Consider the following 21,208-nt stretch of genomic DNA (forward strand, 5'->3'; position numbering starts at 1 on the left):
TGCAACCAACTGAAAAACACACTGATGTCTCAACACTGACTTGTCCATAGGAAGAATGTGGTTGCAATGCTAAACATGTGTATCTGTTTTGGTAGAAACACCACTTACATTTCATTGGAGATGATTTCTTAACACAAACTGCACAAGACATGACAAGGTTTGGGATGTTATTCTGCAAGTGACTTCTCCTCTACCAAGTCCCCTCTGGGCCTTTAAAGACCCAAAGAGGTGACCTGGGTGTACCTGTGCAAGTGCTCCATGAGGAGCATCTCATTCAGCCTGCTAACAAGCCTTGAGGTGAACACCTTTTAGCTTCTGCATCTGCAGACAAGCCTGAGGTTTTGAGAGGTGAAGTCACCCAAGGTGTCATCCAGCCACTGTGTAGCTGAGTAACAGTTTGAGTTCAAAACTGCTTGAATACCTGTTCAGCATGGGAATCACGTATCTCCACAATTCCCTCCTCCAGGAGACTATGAACTCTTTGTTGTAACCAACTTCTCCCCTAAACCCCGTTGCATTCCTAATACATGGTAGGTGTTTAATGCCATTTGTTGAATTAATGATGTTCCAAGAATACAGCAAAAAACAACAGAGAAATAAGTCCCTGAGTCATGTACTTGACTCACCAAAACAAACACAATTTTTTGTACTCCTTCCACCTCTCTCTTCCTCAAATGAATCCAAACAATATTTTGAGCCAAAATATTTAGATGGATTTAGAATGTCTCCCTGTTAGTCAGCTTTTTGAATCATCACAGGTATTTTGGTCAAGACAAAGATATAAGGTTATTACAGTTAATCTGTAATATTTAAGAAAACAAGGATTATCTTAAGTCCCTGTGGGATGGATACTATCACCATACCAGATACTGCCTGCAAACAAGACAAGCTAACAAAAACCAAGGAATCCTATGAAGAGTCAAATAATCCTTTTATATAGATACTTCAAATTCTATAAATGAGGTTACAATTGCTCTCCCCGTATAGGGCTACTTTGTGGCCACTAGGAATTTTTTATTTTGTTTTGTTTTTTAACCACAAAGAATTTTTTCCCTTTTTAATAAATGGAGCTATTACAACTTTAGAATGGTAAGGGAAAAGTGATTGAGCATTCCAAACAAACTACCCTATTAAATATTTTCACTTCTGATTACAAAATACTGGTTTAAATATAAAATTACATTTATTTTCATGGATTCAATTTAAAGCATCACAGTATCTAAAGTTGGTTTTGGTCAATAATAGATGCCAGATATACAGGTGATAAAATTTTAATTTCAAACAGATAGGAAATGATATCTGGACAAGGTTACTTACTACAGCATTGTCTGAACTATCCAAAGGCTGGAAACAACTGAAACGTCCCTCAGTGGATGGCTGTTTAAATACGTTTAAGGAGTAATGGAGTAACCACCATTAACAAGAGTGAGGGTGCCCTGTATGTGCTGATACAGAACAATCTTCAGCAGCAACAGCTAATACTATTTTAATGGTAACTCTGGGCCGGGGACTGCCTTAAATGCTTTACATATGTTTAGCAGACACTACTGAAGTAACTTAACTTGCTCAAGATCAAAGCTAGTAAGTGGTGGTGCCAGGTTACAGCCCAGGCTTCCTGGCTTCAAAGTCCACACTCATGTTAACTCTTAAGATAACACCGTTAAGTGGAAGAAGCAAGGTACCGAAGAGGGGGCTGTTGTGTGGAAAAATCTCTCTCTGGAAAGGTAACCAAGAAACTGGCTGCATCTGGCAGCCAGGGTTAGGAGGGAGCTTTTCTTTTCCTGTTTTCAAAATAATGTATTTCAAAATAATGTTTCTTAATGCTACAGTAGACATACTTGTACATACATGCTAGCATATAATTTTATATTTAAATGAATTCCCTGTAGCTCTCAGTAGCAGGCTGAGTCAGTTGCCCTTAACTCTTGATTCCCAGAGATTAGGGTTCCAGGAAAAGGGTCCCAAGTTTAGTCTTGACGCTACAGGAAAAGGACATGTATTCAGGGTCACAGCAACAAGTCTATAGCACAACATCACATCTGTCAGGAGCACACACTCCCTAGAGGATGGATTAATTTCACTAAGTCACAATTAAGTTCAAGACTGAATGTGATAACAAAATCTAATCAGCACGAGGAAAGCAGCTAATAAATGCACTTATTTTTCAGCTATTTCTCAAAATTGTAAGTTTGTTTAATTAAGGTTTGTCTTAGAGATATTAGTATCTAAGAATATTTGCAAATCTGGATCTTGCATAAGAAATACACAACATAAAAATCAGTCATAACTGCAGAAATCCAAACATATGTTCCCTTACAAATGGTATAATCTAGATAGAAAGAAGCAAAAAGCAAACAGTTTGGTAATTAGAATAATCACACAAAAGTGATTGATTAAATTGCTTATAGTCTTTTTCTGGCCTTAAGCATGTGATATACACACAACCTCACCTGGACTTCCTAGAAGAAAAGTAGGCTCAGAAAGTAAGCTTCAGTAGTATTTATCATCTGAGTGTGTTAGAATCTGTATATGGTCAGAATTTCCCGATATGTGCTAAAAAACAAAACAAAACAAAACAAAAAAACCCACCTGCAATTATGCCCTGACATATAAGCTGTATCATCTTTGGTCTTCTAACCACCTCTTCTAACTCTGTCATCTTTGGTCTTCCCATCCATTTTCCAAGATAGAACTCTGCTCTCTGATTTCCGTGGATGACCTGGGATGTTCCATTCTGGTTCAGAGGCTCCCAGGGCTCAAATCCACCCCTTGTCCAATTCTCAAAACAACACCTTGTCATGTGTCGCCCAGTCCAAGGTCCCCACTGACAGCCCCCTGATCTCTCTTTAGACAGCTCTGACTATGGGAAAGTTCTGATAGTGAGCAAAGGTCAGCCCCCCTGTAAGTTTCTACCTACTGATCCAATTTCTTATCCCCTTGCGGTCACAGAACAACGGAGATAGATGTTGCCGGTCATGTATTTGAAAAGCTGCCCTGTTCCATTATTTCTACTCCAGACTAAACATTCTGGGTTCCTGGCTTTCTTACCTGTTTTTCTATAAGCTTTGAGATATCTTTCTATCAAGGTCATACTCTTCTGAGTCACCGACAATTACCTCTTTTCTCTGACTGGTAAGAACCAAAGTGTATTTTGCATTCTAGAAAAAAATACCTATTTCTATGCAAATGACCCAACTTTCTGGCAGCAGTGACACAGGGTTCACTCACATTGATTTTATCCATAAAAACTCTAAGTCTTTCACACTTACTGCTAAGTCACATCCTTGCACTCCCACAGTTGTGTGGGTGGTTCAAGAGCTACACTATGTATTCATCCCCAGGAGATGCCGCCTCTTAAGTGTGGCCCACTGGTCTAATCTTTGGAGGGTGTTTGTGTCAGCACACACAGTTGCTTTCTCCCATGGCTTTAAGTTATCCACAGATTGGTTAGTACGCCTTCAACATCCAGTTCATCCAAGCTGTTGGCAGAAACCTGGAGCAACCCCAGAAAGGGGGCCAGAGCCAATGAGCAGGAGCTGTCTAATTACCCAGGCAGCCACCATTCCTTTCCACTTGTTCTGTATTATCACAGCCAAAGGACCGTTTCAGACCTTTTTCTGTCTACCATTCTAACTGCCAATCCTCTTTTCATTTTCCTCTTGGAGGGCAAGTGGATTTGGTGGGGGTGCAGGGGTCGGGGGGGGGGCGGGGAGGGGGGGGTTGGTCACAGCAAATTTAAATATTTACATATGTGATGAATAATAAAAACTATTGAAAAGTACTAAATTGGTTCTAAAAGACAGTATTTAAATTCTAAAAAGTCAAACATTTCACATGGGCTGTTTACAGACAAGTGCAATGAATTCTGAGTTGAGTGTGAATTACTCTCCCCAGTGTACCTTACTTAGAACAGTTATTCATTATGCTTATGAGCATTATTCACCATTTTTCACATCAGGTTGCTAAAGATCCTTCCTTCTATAGCACACTACTCCGGGTCAGTGGTCACTCAAATCTCCAGGCCTGAGACTTGCTAATCAGATCATGTACACAATCCCAGGACAGGGAGTCCAGGCTGGATGGGGCCAACCTCAGTAATGCTGCAAGGGTTGTGGGCACTGAACTGCTGAGGTGGCTGCATAGGCAGGATAGAGAGGCCTGGATGGGAAGTCTGTTCTGTAGCTCTGTAGCCTTAGGAAACTGATGTAACCCCTGGGCCTTTGTGAAATAAAAACATTACTTCCACAGGGTAGATAAGAGGATTAAATAAAACTGAGATGATGAATGAGTCAGGACTATAGTACATATCAAATAAATGTTGATTTCTCCCTTATTCACAGTTATCTATGACATTAATAATAATGTCATCTGTCTCAGAGCTAACCTTAAGTGAGAATGAGAGAGAATGTACTGGTATGTGTGTATGTGAGATTAAAAATTATTTTATAGTTAAATCTAAAAATCCCTCTGAATTTATTGCATACTTATTTTTTAAGAGAAACAGTTAGTCGTTCAGTCATGTCTGACTCTTTGTGACCCCATGAATTATAGCCTGCTAGGCGCCTCTGTCCATGGAATTCCCCAGGCAGGAATACTGAAGTGGGTTGCCATTCCCCTCTCCAGGCAATCTTCCCAATCCAGGGACTGAATCCAGGTGTCTAACATTGCAGGCAGATTCTTTACCATCTGAACCACCAGGGAATTTTTTAAAAGCTTACCTCAAATTTCATTTTTTAAATATCTCTAACATTTCAGTCTTAGGGGATCTAATGAATATATTTTGGCCCCCAATCTTTAATAACTTGCTACTCAAAATGTACATGAGGGATGAACTTGAAAAGTATCCCCAGGAAGTATGAGAAATGCATGAAAACCTACATTTTAACAAGGTCTCCGGCTGATTTGGTGCATACTGACCACTAAGAAGAGCTGATTTTAATAGAGCATATCCTCAAGCTAACCTTTACATGTTCTGTGCTCTATCTCTATAGCTGGGATAGTATTGAGGAACTAGGCTTTTAAAGCAAGTAACTTTTTTTTATTCTTTTTTTCATGATTTTCATCTTTCATTCCCTAGTCTAGAATCGGGAGTGTAAAAAGGAAAAAAAAGAACCCAAACTTCTCACCCTTCCATTAAGTTTGACTCACCCATAAAAGATTAACTACTAAAGGGAGGAGGGGAAAACCAACAATAATATGTAGCTTTGTTTCCTGAAGCAAGATGACAAAACATGTTGTAATTTCTGAAACTTTAGATTTGTAGGACATGTGTAATTTAAAAGTCTTAATTTTCCGAGTGTCTATATTTACATCTACCTTTCCAATAACATTCACTTGTAGAAAAAGTGGTGGTAATTTATAACGAATTTGTCCAACATCCAAATTAGACTGAAAATTAGATTGTGAGAGATCCACAACTTCACAGAAATTTCCACTGTTTCCTTCTACTATTTCTTAAAGAAAGACATAATCAAGAAAACAACCAGGGACCATATGATGGCTGCTGTACCATATTATTTTTATCCTTGGGCAGGGGGCACTACACATAACTTTATATGTTAGAATGAGTCTACATGTTTTATATTTACACCAAGCTGTTTTGAGAGAAATTAGCTGGCCTTTTAATAAATTGCTTGTCTACTTATAATTCTAATTGCTAGCTAACAAATTCAGTTCACCTAAAAAAATGGAAGATGAATGCTGGACACACGTTCTTTTCTACTGAGTAAACAGAGAGCTGTGTCGCAGCATCCTTGGGTAGCGGAACTGGGTCCTCAGATAGGACCCAGCTGAAATGTGTACTAGAGTTAGACGAATGGTTTTACCTGCTGGATCCCTCACTGGTTCCCAGTGCACGTCACTGTCTTTTTCCCGGATCCATCCACAAAGCCCATGGTCAAAATTACAACTGTGTATCAGAACACCTGCAAGGAAATTACCAGAAAGATGAGTAGACCACAAACCCAAGGGCTAACAACAAAGTCTTGAGAACTAGGAGTATCTGTTCAAGTGTTCTCTCCTGTCCACATTTAAATATCCCACCAGAAGGTCTGTCCATGAGATCAAAAGGAAATCACATGAATCCTTTCTCAGCACAATGGTGCATCAGTGCTCAGCTGTAAAAATAGAACACACCATTGCTGCCAAATTATGACCTTGTTACATCATCACGTATAAAATATGACTTCCTCCTCAGCTTAATGCTGCTTAAATATTTTTTAAAAGAAGATAATGACGATTCACTGTTTTGCTCAACTGATCTAACTACAGGGGAAACCAAGTGGTAAAAAAAGAAGAAAAAAGTACCATTTTCTCAGATGTGACCAAACAATCTACAATTTAAAAGCTGTTTTACTTAAAGCTGATTCATGTTGATGTAAAGCAGAAACTAACACAACATTGTAAAGCAATTATCCTCCAATTAAAAAATGTTATTCTAATGAAATAGAGGGGAATAGTGTCATTATAACAGTACTAAGAATATAGGGATCTACCTGGATCATCCTTTGCTTCATCATCTGCACTGACTCCTCTTTCAATTTCAAATATTTCAAACAAGTCATTTGAAGGCTGCCGTGGAACTGCAAGAGAGATGCATTTTGTTCAGTTTTAATGAGGCATTGACAAACAGGCATTACCTTTAACAATGGGGGAAAGACATAGGTATTACACTCATCTGGAAACTCCAAAATATTTCATCACAGTTCATATGAGGATTCATGAAGTTTGTTCTGGAGAGATAACATTTTTCTGGGTACAATTTTAATAAATGGGTTTCAAAAGCTTCTAAAATTCAACATACATTAAAAAGTATCTGGAAAATACATTTTAAAACAGCTACCAATTTCTAGCAAAATATCTCTATGAAATTCTAAAATTTGTCTATGAAAGATACATTATGGGCTGTTTTAATGGGCGGGGGGGATGCCTGTAATTGCAGCGAACGGTTTAACTTTCTAACCAAAGCATGAACTCGTCTCCAGTGTACTCCGCATCTGCGATAGGCTTCAGGGCTTAAGCAGGATCCCGGGCTCCTTTTAGATCAAATCCAAACCCCTTAGCACAGAGTTCACAATCCACCCCCTAAAACACACAGTACTGCCCGAACATGCTGTCCTGTTCACCTCTCTGACCCCCTGCCCAGCCCGGGATGCTCTTCTTCCTGCTAATTAACCAATCTAACCTCCCCTCTCTGTTACAAAAAAAAAAAAATGTTTTTTTTAGTCGCTCAGGCATGTCTGACTCTTTGCGATCCCATGGACTGTAGCCTGCCTGGCTCCTCTGTCCATGGGATTCTCCAGGCAAGATCTCTGTTCAAAGCTCAGCATAAATACCACTGGCTGGGTGAAAACTCTAATGTTCTGAGTGAATTCAACTCTTCCCCACTGTACTCGGAAAGCTCATATTTACATGCTGCCATTCCACCCTTTCCTAAAGAACTGCAGTCATTTACACACATGTGCGTCTCTCCCTCTGCTGGCTTCTGAAGTCCTGGAGGGCATCAATCACGTCTTATTCATGTGGCATTTCCAGGGTTGAACCAAGTGACAGGCATTCAGTAAGTGTTTATTGAGTGAATGGGACGACCTTGTCAGAAGCCCATGTACACTTTAAAAATGGATTCATATCCATTTATTTACTTCTTCAATGTACATCTAACTGCCACACATATGTCAAGCCCTGGGGGAGGTCCCGAGGAAACAGACTGCACAAGAGCAAGAAGGACCCGGCCCCCTCGGAGCCTGCATTCTAATGGGAGAGGCAAATTTTAAATGTAGAATTTAGGACACTACAACTCCAAATTCTAATGAAAACTAGCATGGAAAAGCGCCAGATGATGTCAGGGAGAGTAGCTGGGCTGGGAGTGGAGAGTGTGAGAGAATGCTGGTGGTAGTGGAGGGGATTCTTGGCCCAAGACCAGGGAATCCTCCCTTTTCTTTGCCAGAACTTAAATTAATTAGCTCTATTTTTATAAGGCAGGGAGGAAAGATGTAGAACACCAAGGAACAGACATCAGTCAAAAAAGTTCTTTTTCAATAATGTTCCAATGATTTTTAGCAATAATTTTTAAAATTAAGTAACAAACCCATAATACTTGCCCTGATTTTTTTAGCTTACTACTTTTGAAGTTTTTCTTTTCTATTTTTTTTTTTGTGGAAATCTAAACACTGAAGCCCCTTCCTCATCTCCACCCCCTGCCCCCCACTCATATATACCCATCTGAAATACAGCATCAGATGGGTGGAAGAAGAGAGGATAGTTAATGGACAAGATCTCGGGACAAACTGATCACAAGCGCCCTTGGGGAGGCCACTTTTACACCCAAATGACTGACAGCAAAGTCGTCCAATTTCAGCTTTCCTTTCCTCATCTGGAGTTCTGAGAGGCAGTCCGCCTCTTATGACTAGAAATATTACAGGGTTGTAGGCACACATGTTTCATTTCTCATGACATAGAGTTTTTTTAAAAAAACCAAATCCATAGAACAATTACTTTTTTGTTCCCTTCTCTTGTTATAGAATATACAAATCATCTCTGGACTGGAATAGCTCAAATTTGACACTACCATATTTTAAGGGCATTATGCTGGGAGGGATTGGGGGCAGGAGGAGGAGGGGATGACAGAGGATGAGATGGCTGGATGGCATCACTGACTCGATGGACGTGAGTCTGAGTGAACTCCGGGAGTTGGTGATGGACAGGGAGGCCTGGTGTGCTGTGATTCATGGGGTTGCAAAGAGTCAGACATGACCGAGCAACTGAATTGAACTGAACTGATGAAGGTTTATCAGCCCCCATTTCTCTAAATGAAGGACGTCAAATGGTAAGGAGAGTCTTGGTGCAGAGGGGAGGACAGGACAAAGGTTTCCTGGCACAAGGGCCTGTTTTACCAAGGAGGTCCTCTCTGAGCAACCACTGATCAGTCTGAGACGGAAAGAAGATGGAACCTTCCAAGCTAAAAGCCAAGTGCTGGAGACGGGGAAGAGCGAGTATTTAAGGCAGTGAGTACAAAGAAGGTGCTTGGAAATATGAGAGAAAGGTATTCACAGTGTCTGGAGGATGCTCAGAAATGAAGAAAGTGGGAGGGATGGAGGTTAAAAGTAAGGGATGAGACCACACGTTTGGAAAACAGCCACTCAGAGAATTAGTCATCTAACAACTTGTCAAGTGCCAGATGGTTCATTAGTATTTTAGGCACTTCGTTTCCAAGAACCATTTAATTTAGCAGTGGATGGTCATGCCCACCTTCATTGCAGTTCACCGGGAAGTATTCCAAGGAATTTAGACCTAAGATGCTCAGCAGCTATTAGTTCTTACAATTGTGTGTGCTGCAGTCTGTGGCTCTGCTAAATTATTCAACGAGTCCTCCTTCCTTACACACACCAGTATGGACTGAAGTGTCCCACTGAAGTGTCAAGAGAAGGTTCACTACCTACCCCCTGGTATATTTTACAGTTTATATAAAACTTTAAATGAAATGATTTCCACTATGTACAAGAAAAACAAATGAACAAAGAAAAAAACAGACTAGAAAAAAGTGATGAGATATACACTCCCATGCTTCACACTTACATGGTCAATTAATATATGACCAAGGAACCAAGAGTCTACAGTGTGGAAAGAACAGTTTCCTCAATAAAAAATGTTGGGAAAACTGGATGGCCACATGCAAAAAAAAAAAAAGTGAAACTGGATCATTATCACACACACAAAATGACAGAATGGGTTAAAGACTCCCCGGGGAACAGGGGGCTGACCAGAAGACAGATGCATGAACATCTCTGAGAGGAGCTGCTTACACTATGACCTGCAGGATGAGTTACTGTGAGCTGGCGCCCTAGAGACTGATCAGGTATGAATGTGAACATCATTCCAGGGGCAGAGCTCACGAGGGTGCTGGAGGCGGTGGTGGAGAGGGGAAGTAGGGAGGGCTCCAAATAAAGCTAGAGGTGCAGGCAGATTCTGCAGGGCCTTTTACAGCACTGTGAAGACTGTGGACTTCATTCTGGTTGAAACTGAAGTCTCTAAGACTGTAACAGAGGAGCGCCAAGATCAGGTACAGCATTCTGGCTGGAGCGTAGAGGATGAACAGGGGGGATTGGCTGCCAAAGGGCAGTTAGGACCACAATTAACACCAACCAAAGAATGTTTTCATATACTCTTTAGATAATTTCCTAAAACCTTCTCTTCCATTAGCCAATGTTTCATCCACCGAAACCTACTTCTTATAATCTTATGAACTAAAATAAAGAGAAGGAACAGGTACTGAAGCAAGCAGACAGACGGATAAAATGTGGTTGGATGGGGCTCAGGGGCCCAGGATGTTCCCGATGGCTGGGGGACACAGGAGCCCTGAAGCCTGGGAGAAGAACTGGCCACACAGACAAGCAAAAAACCTCTTAAAAGGAACTCTGCCCTGGGATGTTCTATTAAGTATATTTTCCTCAGGGATAATGATATTAATATATAACCTGTTTTCATAAATGAGGTTTCCCCAAGAGTCAACTGAGTATTTTTACCAAAAAACATTAAAAGTAAGCACAGTGACATATATACTCTACTTTGTATAAGTGTTAGTTGCCTAGTCGTGTCTCACTCTTTGCGACCCATCCGGCTCCTCTGTCCTTGGAATTCTCCAGGCAAGAATACTGGAGTGGATTGCCACTTCCTCCTCCAGGGGATCTTCCCAACCCAGGGACTGAACCTGGGTCTCCCGCATTGCAGGCAGACGCTTTACCAACTGAGCCACCAGGGAAGCCCCTAAAGCCTATGTATAAAATAGATAACTACTGAGAACCCGCTACACAGCACAGGGAACTCTGCTCAATTTCCCGTGGTTACCTAAACGGGAAAGAAACCCAGGAAAGAGATTCATGTACACAGATAACTGATTCACTGTGCTGTAGCAGAAACTAATGCAACACTGTAAAGCAAGTCAACTCCAATTGAAAAAAAGGTAAGCCCAGTGAAGGAAATGTAAATATTATCCCGCACACCTACTACCAGACTTCTTTCAAAGAGTAACTACTATAGCAGAATGTAAGCACAATTTATTAAAGGTAGGTTTACAAATTCTGTTTCTGTTCCAGGGTGGCTCCCATGACATTACCCAGGCCAGTTTTGGCATTTGTTGCAGGACTAGAAGATTAAAGATAACACTGTCTTAAATTCTTTCTATACTTAGCGGTTTAGTTCATCTGGAGAAAATGGTACATACGTAACTTCCCTAATATTCTGAAGGCTCTTTCTTGTGGCAGAAGTGGGCATGAATGACAAGGGTTTTAAGAGGCTATCTCTCACCTCTCTCTGCTCCCCTCCTCCTTTCTCCCCTCCCCTCCTCTCCCCCTGCCCCACTTCCCTCTCTCCCCTGCCCTTTTCTTCCTTCTCCAGATGAAGAACATACACAGTACAGCTTTAAATCACCAGAGGGAAGCAAATAAAAAGATTAGAAAAGAGATCTGAAATTTCCTTAACTACCTTAGAGAAAATTCTCAGTCATCTACCGATCACTAACAAAATGCAAAAGGTTGCTGAGCTCCACAGAAATAAGCCCCAGTGTGCCAAAGCTTTCACTGTGGGAAAAATCCCCAAAGTTCAAAAGACACCTTTGGGCTGAGAGTAAAGAGTAGAACTGGAAAAAATTAAATCTCTAGTGAAAGGTAGGAACATAGACACAGCTAACAATAATCAGCCCCATTTTTGTAACTTCTCTTTCTCTTCTAGTAAGGTTGCAGGATGACTTGAAGCACTTGCCTAGAGCCACACCAGGAGAAGAGAATGTCTAAGAGATGGCTTTTCTCTAAGTATGACCTAAGAGTGATGACTCATCTTTTCTAGATCACAGATCACTGGACAAGGAATGTGGAGGCAAAGAACAAGGAAGAGAGGAGTGGTGGGAGGCAAAAGACAGCATCTCAGACTCCTTGCCTTTCATCCCCACTCTGTAATCTCTGAAGATTCCTAGGTTTTACCACCAGAAACATTTTGTCCCTTTGCTTTCCTATAAGCCAAAGGAAGTTAGAAGGTGAGGCCTGAGTCTGAGCCCTAGAACAGAGCACAGGTGGTACCATAGCCGACTCTCTGACTATTGCTGCCTGGATGAGCACAGCACCAATACCCTGGGTGACACAGAAGCCCACCACTGTGAGGGACAGGCCTCATGCCCTTGGGGCTAATGAATCACTTCAAAGGAAAAGGGAAAGCTTTTATTTCTGGTATTTAGAAGACCCATCATGTAAGTTTCCCATCTACATAGATTCATCTCTGAAAAGGCTGTCGTCACTATTTGCTCAGTAAAGAAGTTGAGGTGATACTGTCTCTGTTTTAACATTACCACTGTTCAATTAGGTACCATAAATACCTAAAAAAATAAAACAGGATATTCCAATTACTTGGTCATAAGTAATGAAACATGATAAAAAGCATCAGAAAAATATAAACTCAAAACTAGAAGACAAAATAAGGCTGTGTTTTTATGAGTTAAGTGGGACATGTTTTCTTCACCATGTAAATGAATTCAACATTATCAATAGAAGTAGTACAGCTTTTGGGTATTGAGTTCTTATTGTATGCCAAACACTATGGTAAGAGTTTTACAAGCACTCTCTCACCTGATTTTCACAACAGCCCAATGAAGCAGATACTGTTATTACCCCCACCTACAGATAAGGAAACAAAGGCACAGGAAGATTTGATAACATGCTGCAAGTCACAGAGTGGCTATGAGCATAGTATTTTTCATTACAACTCTAAATGTGCACAGCAACTCAACAAAAAAATCTGATCTCTGACTTTGCTCATGTTCACCAAGAACTCAATTTATACCTTCCGGAGAGAGCTATTTTTTTTTTAAACAGCCATCACAGGATCCAATTAAAATATAAATAAAATGCCTTGAAAACTTTCAGAATTCACAGCACTCGAACCTGACCTTCAAGCAGTCCTTCAAAACATTTGTTGAAATTTCATCTTCAGGAAGATGCCAGGCATCTTCTCCAGGGTCTCTCTAGGCCTTACGGTCTACTAGAAAGCAAACTAGTTTGAAGACCTTTTCACCCCTCAGCAGAAACAATCTTTTTACTCATCACCACACAGAATCAGAAAAGAGATCATATTTCCATGACTATGGAACAATGTGATCACACCAGCCACAGACTGCAAAATCCGTAAAAGGGAAAAGAGAAAGAACTTGTGGACAGGAGGCAGCCAAGCAGCAATCATTAAAGTGCAAACAACTCTGTCTTACTGATGGTGCTCAATTGGAATTTCAGCACACAGTCATGATCTAGAGTATTACAGCAACAATGAGTCTGTTTTTCTGATATGGCCACTCTTAAAAGCCCCTGATACATATTACATTATATTCCATAATCTTTATTCTGCAACACTTTCCTTCTTGATATGGCCCAGATGCTATACACTATGTTTTAGGCACAAGTGTTAAATTTTAAACAACCATGTGTGCACGCTCCATTGCCCAGTCATGTCCAAATCTTTGTGACTCCATGGACTGTAGCCCATGAGGCTCCTCTATCCATGGAATTCTCCAGGCAAGTAGACTGGAGTAGGTTGCCATGCCCTTCTCCAGGAGCTGTTCCAGACCCAGGGATAAAACCCGAATCTCCTGCATCTCCTGCACTGCAGGTGGAACAACCCACAGCTGGCTTTGTCTCCATTCATGGCATGGTTTTGCTGTACTGAGTTGTCACTGTGTTTTAGGGAACCCTACTCTTCAGTAAAGAACTTGCCTACAATGCAGGAGACCCAGGTTTGATTCCTGGGTCAAGAAGATCCTCTGGAGAAGCAAATGGCAACCTCCTCCAGTATTCTTGCCTGGAGAATCCCATGGACAGAGGAGCCTGGTGGCTACAGTCCATGGAATTCTAAGAGTTGGACATTTTTAACATAGTCTCTGTCTGATTTATACACACACTGAAAACTGAGACATGCCTCCCCAGAAAGTCCAAACTAGTTAATGTGTGGATTAGGACTCTACATCTTAAATAAGTACCCTAAATTACTCTGGTTCAACTGGGCTTCTGATAACACTCTGAGAAAAATCTACTTCCTGATCCCAGTGCTATTATATTCCTTGCAGAGCTTTCTAGCTAAAACTGGACAAATCTGACACGCTCAATTATAAACAAATTTTGAAAGGTTAAAAATAGAAGTTAACAAAACTTTGTGTTTTTAAAAACCAGAAAGTTCTAATAAAGTTAACATGATTCACCATCAACATTCCCTGGGGTACTTTTTCAAAACACAAAACTCTCTTGCTAGGAGGGTGGGATTCTACAGAAGACAATGAAGGACAGAGAAGCCTGGCATGCTTGGGGTCGGTTGCAAAGAGTTGCACATGACTTAGGGACTGAACAACAACCACCCTCTCCTAAGGAATGACTGTTGTAATAAATTACTGTGACCAGTAATTTACTACGGGGAATGGGAAGATTAAAAATCACTGCATGAGGATAACAAAAAGACAGTGAAAATCACCCCAAACATCAACAACTGGATAGATCCATGGTTACTATTTTGGTCTTTTTTCTTCCAGACTTTTGTATTCATACAGACATAGGAAGATGTGTATTTTATACCTAATTGGGATCAAATGGTATATCCAGTTCTGTATATTCTCTTTCACTTAACATTTTTATAAATTAAGTACTTTTCCAAGTCAGTGAACATTTTTTAGAAAAAGAAATCAATGCATAATATTTCACTGTATTGCTAGACTGGAATTGCATTTTTCCCTAACATCCTTTACTTTGGGTTCTATATAGCGTTTTTCCTTTTTTCTCTGCTTTGGGATCCCTCCTACTTGCTCTGATACCAGATTTTTGTCTTTGGTGTTCACTTGGTCTTCAACCTTTTAGCAATCCCCTGCAGCATACCTCTGATATCCAGGCAGGCAGCCCACCAGTTAAATCTGCCTTTCTTGCTCTAAGTCTGCCCGGTAATTTTCTGTCCTCCCTACACCCCCTTACTACATCCCCACCAGGCTCTTTGAGTCCAAGATCAACCCAGTAGTTTCAGAAACCACATAAATGACAGCTAATGGGATAAGGCTATTGGGTTTGTGGTCTCTAGAAGTCTTAGTTCAGCCCAGCCTGGTCTGAAGTGGGCTATAATGAACTCTGAGCCCAACAGTTAAATAATCCCATGGTTAAATCCATTTGGGAATTGATGCACCTTATATGCCTCTTCAAGAGATTCATAATGACCGCTAGCATATTGAAAAGTCCTATACTTAACAAACCTATTTAAGTTGACTAAACCTGCAGGCTTACTCAGTTGCTCAGTCATGTCTGACTCTTTGTGACCCCATGGACTGTAGCCCACCAGGCTCCTCTGTCCGTGGGCTTTCCCAGGCAAGAATACTGGAGTGGGTTGTCATGCCCTCCCCTCCAGGGGATCTTCCCAACCCAGGGATCAAACCTGAATCTCTTGTGTCTCCTGCGTTGGCAGGCAGATTCTTCACCACTGTGTCACCTGGGAAGCCCTGACTAAGCATAGGATCTCTCAAATTTATTCGACTTCAGAACTTTTTTAGGTATACACTTGCCTAATATCCCAGAAAACTAATGTTCTATGAAACACTTTGAAAAGCATTGGTCTGTCCCATTAGTGGAGGAACAAGAATTTAATGCTGTATCAGGTAACTTTGAAAGCAAAAGTGTTAGTCCCTCAGTCATGTCCAACTCTTTGCAACCCCACAGACTATAGCTCACCAGGCCCCTCTGTCCATGGGATTCTCCAGGCAAGAATACTGGAGTGGGTTGCCATTTCCTTCTCCAGGGGATCTTCCCAACCCAGGGATTGAACTCAGGTCTCCTGCATTGCAAGCAGATTCTTTTACCATCTGAACCACTAGGGAAGCCCATCAGGTAACTTCAGTGTTGCTTAAAACAAGCTAGGGCTAGTCCTGCAAATATATCTGATTATAACTCTGTTCACACAATCTGAAAAACCTAGGGTTCCTCACGTTGAAATTATTTAAAAAACATATGCTTAATATTCCATATCATATATAAAAGTTATTGTCTTAATCACATATTATTTAAATGCTCCCCATCACAGCCATTCCTATAAAATACAACAATCTTTTACATTTCACAGTATTTAAAAATTCGCAAACATTTTTACTTGTATTATGTTTGATCCCTGAAGCACTCTATGAGAATGTTAAATACCACTGCCATTTAACAGATGAAAACATGCAGGTAGAAAACACAGTAATCAGTCCAAAGTCACTGAACTCACATGTAATAGAGGTGAGAATCAAAACCATATCTTCTGATTCAATGTATTCTATCCTCAACAGTAGCTAAAAACTTCTCATTTTCATATGCCTCTGTCTTATATTCTTTTCCAATGTCTTTTGACTGTTTCTCAGAATCATGCTTAAAAATTTAGAAGTATGTTAGATTTAGTTTTCCAGAGAATGTTTTATTTTAATAGCTACATTAAGCTTCATCAGCCTAAGAGAAAGATCATAAGTCTGAAATAAATTAGATTATTTGGGGATAGCCTGTAAGAATCAATAGTCTATTGAATAGTTGAGAAATAGCTGAATCCAATATAAAAATCCATTTCACTTCATTCAACAAATATTTCTGAGCGCCTACTCCGTCCCAGGCATTGTATGACCCGCCGCAGGGGAAAACACTTGCTGATTAGATACCTGCCCATGAATCTGCACTATAACATACCTGGCAGAGGAACCTTAACACTATTTCAGTTCAACACCATTTATTCATTGGATACTTTCTTCATTTCTGGCATAATTATTTCTTGCTGTTGTTGTTGTTCAATCACTAAGTTGTGTCTGACTCTGCAGCCTCATAGACCGCAGCACATCAGGCCTCCCTGTCCCTCACTATCTCCTGGAGTTTACCCAAGTTCGTAATTTCTTAAGCCATCCTTACTCTCCACTGGTCTGAGAATAGGCTTTGGCTCTCCTCATTTCATGAATTTTCAGTTGATGTTAGTTACAGCCACTGTTGGGCAGTCTCCAAATAGCCCCTTACTTTGATTGTATTTTTCTTTACATTGAAAGATATATATGTTTAGTGGAAGAGGTTGTTAAATAGAACTTTTCTTTATATTATGAATTAAAATCTTAGAACCACTCCCTTACTTGGAATATATGCTATAGACTCCAGACAGCAAATTAAGAAGCTTCCAAAATATCCTCATCCATGCTAATTTAACCAGCAGCTATGACTGAAGATGAACTGAGAGTGGAATTTAATTTTTGGCAGGAGTATCCCAAAGCAGCCACGCTATCTGCCGCATCCAACAGTCTTGGCATGGGATCAAGGTAATTCTTTCTGAGGGCAAGTCTTTAAGATCACAGTCTCTTAAAACGAGTACTCTCAAACATCATTGGAGCCCTGCATCTCCCCAGTTTTATCCTGCTAAATGCTAGGGGTGAACGTCAATGTTATTTTTAAATTCATGTGTGTTGGTATAGAGAGGAATAATGGGAAGAAAGAGACTATTAAAAAAAAAAACACATTAAAAGGCTCAAAAAGAGGTTGAACAAAGCAAATTTTATTCTAGTAATAAGGGGACAACCTCTTCCCCACTTTCAAAACTTCTTTACCTACAGCCTCTATCTCCATTGACACCCATTAAAAATCTGGAATCTTGAATCCAACCTGGTTCCCGTATAGATCTAACCACCAGTTTACAGTAAAGACAAGGGGTAGTTGGCCAGTTTTTCTTCTCAGTCCTTGGCTCAGCCTGCCGGTTTGCTGGGACTTTATTGCATATGCTTTGCTGCTTCCTACCCTTGCGCCTCTGCTGTGCCCGTGAACCACGCCTCCCTTTTTTTAATCCCCTTTGCCCCATTTCACTCAAGAAGCCTCCCCATTCCCCAAACTGTCCCTGGCCAGTTAGGTACCCCTCTTCCCTACCTCCACTTCTCTCCCACTAACTAAGTACTACAGTTATCTTTGGGGCAACTGTCTTTTCCATCAGCGTGTATGCTTTTCTGTTTTACCTTCGTAAGGCCAGTGCCTAATACAGGGCCTGGCATTCTAAAATGTTTACTGGTTGAATGAATGAACACTTAGATTAAAAGTTAAATGGAATGTGCTATGTTAAGCTCCCCATCTCTGAAAGTTTTCAACTAAATCTGAATAGGTTAGGAGAATTCTCATACTGAATAGAAGCTATGATCTACTTATTCTTTCCTTTTCCACTCACATTCTTAGTTGCCCAATTGACAGACTTTTATATAGCTCTTTATAATATGTCACAATAGGGATACATGACTTATACTATGTATAACTGGTTCTTATTCAAGAGATGGCCTGTGGCTAATACAAAAGACCACAAACAGCCAAAGCAATCCTGAGAAAGAAGAACAAGGTGGTCGGCACACACTTCCTGACCTTAAGGTATACTAGAAAGATACAGTCATCAATCAGTATGGTACTGGCATAAAAACGGACATTTAGACCAATGGAACAAAATCAGGAGCTCAAAAATAAACCCAAGCACATAAGGTCAAATAACATTTGACAAGGGACCCAAGAATACTTAAAGGAGAAAATTCAGTCTCTCTATAAATGGTGCTGGGAAAACTGGATAATAACAGGTAAAAAAGAATGAATCCAGACCCTTATACTACTCACAAAAATTAGCTTGAAATGAATTTAAGACTTGAACAAAAGACCTGAAACCACAAAACTCCTAGAAGAAAACAGGAAGAAAGTTCCTCAACACGGATCTTGGCAATGATTTCCTTTGATGGGACCTAAAGCACAAGCAAGAAAATAATAAGCAGGATGACATCAAACTAGAAAGCTGCTGCACAGCAAAAGAAAGCAACAACAGAGTGAAGAGACAGCCTACAGAATGAGGAAAAATATTTGCAAATCATATATCTGGCAAGGAGTTAGTATCTAAAATATGCAGGAAACTCATATAACTTTATAGCAAAAAAAAAAAAAAAAAAACCACCACCAATAATTCAATTAAAAAATGGGCAAAAGACCTGGGTTTGATCTCTGGATTGGGAAGACCCCCTGGAGGAGGGCATGACAAGCCACTCCAGTATTCTTGCCTGGAGAATCCCCATAGACAGAGGAACCTGGTGGGCTACAGTCCATGGAGTCGCAAAGAACGGGACACAACTGAGTGACTCAGCACAGCACAGTATAAGTCAAACCATTATATGCTGTACGTCCTTAAACTTCTACAATGCTGAATGTCAATTACATCTCAAAAGAACTGGAGGAAAAGTCCCCCCAAATGTGGCAGCATTTGTGACTTACTGAACACATCTCCTCGAGGTTTCTGAGTATCCGTCTGTATCTTGTTGTCAACTGTGATCTCTCTTGGAGACGTGGTGGCAACTGGTGCTACGGTTGTCAGTCTGGTGGTTGGTCTTTCCGGGGCTGTTGCTGGTGGAGGTGTTCTGAGTTCTGTGGGTGGGGGTGGAGGGGGTGTAGGCTCTGGTATTGGCTTTGGTGTAGGCCTAGCTGTTGGCTTAGAAGTGGGCCTGTCGGTCATGACGGGAGGCATGTATGGTGTCTTCAGAGGCCACCTAGTACTTCTGACATCAGGAATCCAATTACCGTGTCCTCCATCGCCCTTTGAGATGGTACCATTTCCCTTTGGAACATGAATAGGACCTGAAGGTTCAATCATTACTCTTGGAATATCTAGAAGAGTAAATATATTTTAATTAGTGCATAACCATCTCTCCTTAAAAACAAAGATATCGACTTGTAAGAAACAAACACATCAAAATACCTCATGCCAATGAGGCTTACTTTTTACATTTAGAATATTCCCCTAATGTAAGTCATGCTGTTTAAGAAGAAAAAAGCAAGTACTAGTGTGTATATATAATATATACATATATATACTCAAACACACATCGCATAAACATATCTGGTGGATGTACAAAGAATTATATTGTGTTTCTAAAGTGAAATGTATCAAAACACAGTTTTAAGTATTTGTAAAGTAGAAAGAAACAAGAATCGATGAGATTTTTTTTTAATGCAGAGATATTCTAAAATTTTAAAGTATGAGAAATGTATATTTAGAGTCAATGTTAAATGTCCCCATGGTACGTGTATATTAGCAATATAAAATCGTGTTTAGAATTGTCTAAAGACTAATACTTTTCTTTTCCACACTTCATATAAATTCAATTCACACAAACACATTCTCACTAAATGCTCTATTTATTGTTTAATATTTGGCTTTCCTTCCCCTTTATTAATTTATACAATTGCTTTTTAGAAAAATGTCCAGAGATCATGAAGATCATCTGTGGAAACTTTGTCCTTGATTGTATTCACCAAAAGGAATTAATATTTAATCTTTCTGGAATGATCTACTCCAGACTGGGCATATAACCACATGACCCTTCAAAAATCCTTTAATCCTGATTTTATGCTCCATGATCTTCAGTAAATATTTTACTACAGAAATTTTTAATTTATCTATTGCTGCATGAAATGTATGCTAAATTGTGGCCTTTGGTTTGTGAAACTTTCACCTTGGAGGGTATTTTTTTCCATGTTTATCTACTAACATAGCCATACTACAAATAGAATGTATAAAGTTTTAAAAAGCAAAACAGTTCTGAACATAGAGAAAATAAATAAAGAAATGCTTTTTTAATAGCAGAATTGGAGGCATAAACCAGAGGAACACAAATGTACAAAATATTCAGATTATCCCAGCATTTTAGTCTAATGATAATGACAAACATAGATTTATTTCTGATTGTAACAAAATCAAATTCTCAGGAAGGGCTCTAAAATGCCTTACCTGCTAAAGAGAAGCTGTTGAGAGAGTTCAGTCAAGGAACTCAATGCTTTTAAGATTAGAGTCTATCATTGAGTCTTTAATTTTTTAAAACACCTGAGCAAGTGATTTTTATTTGTGGAAATCAAAGACTAGTTTTACTAGCTATGAAAAACGATATTTCTTTGATACTTAATCTTGTTCCTTATCTTCTCTAGCAATGGCCTTTGTGTGACCCTGTACTTCCTGCTGGAATTCAGAGCTGGGAGAGAAGCATGACTCACACACACAATTCAGTCCATCGCCCTGGTATCCGTCTTTACATTTACACTTGTAGGACCCGTGTATGTTGTAACATCGCGCAAAGCTGCTGCACTGATACTGCCCAAGGGAGCATTCATCTATATCTGCATCAGGAAGTAGGAAAAGAAGA

The 21,208-nt window shown here is 40.1% G+C and overlaps 1 protein-coding gene across 7 annotated transcripts in view; it reads right to left on the reverse strand.

Annotated features, from left to right (window-relative positions):
• Positions 1-21,208, reverse strand: part of NPNT (nephronectin) — an 80,773-nt gene that overhangs the window by 5,349 nt on the left and 54,216 nt on the right. For all 7 annotated transcript variants that reach the window (XM_019962349.2, XM_070791106.1, XM_070791107.1 and 4 more), the window contains 4 exons: positions 21,060-21,182; positions 19,287-19,676; positions 6,495-6,581; positions 5,826-5,924 (listed from right to left, as the gene is read on the reverse strand). In XM_019962349.2, coding sequence (XP_019817908.2) covers positions 5,826-5,924; positions 6,495-6,581; positions 19,287-19,676; positions 21,060-21,182 — 699 coding nt within the window. The remainder of the gene's footprint in view (positions 1-5,825; positions 5,925-6,494; positions 6,582-19,286; positions 19,677-21,059; positions 21,183-21,208) is intronic.

The sequence above is a fragment of the Bos indicus genome, chromosome 6, assembly GCF_029378745.1.
Source record: "Bos indicus isolate NIAB-ARS_2022 breed Sahiwal x Tharparkar chromosome 6, NIAB-ARS_B.indTharparkar_mat_pri_1.0, whole genome shotgun sequence".
Classification (NCBI taxonomy): Eukaryota; Metazoa; Chordata; class Mammalia; order Artiodactyla; family Bovidae; genus Bos; species Bos indicus.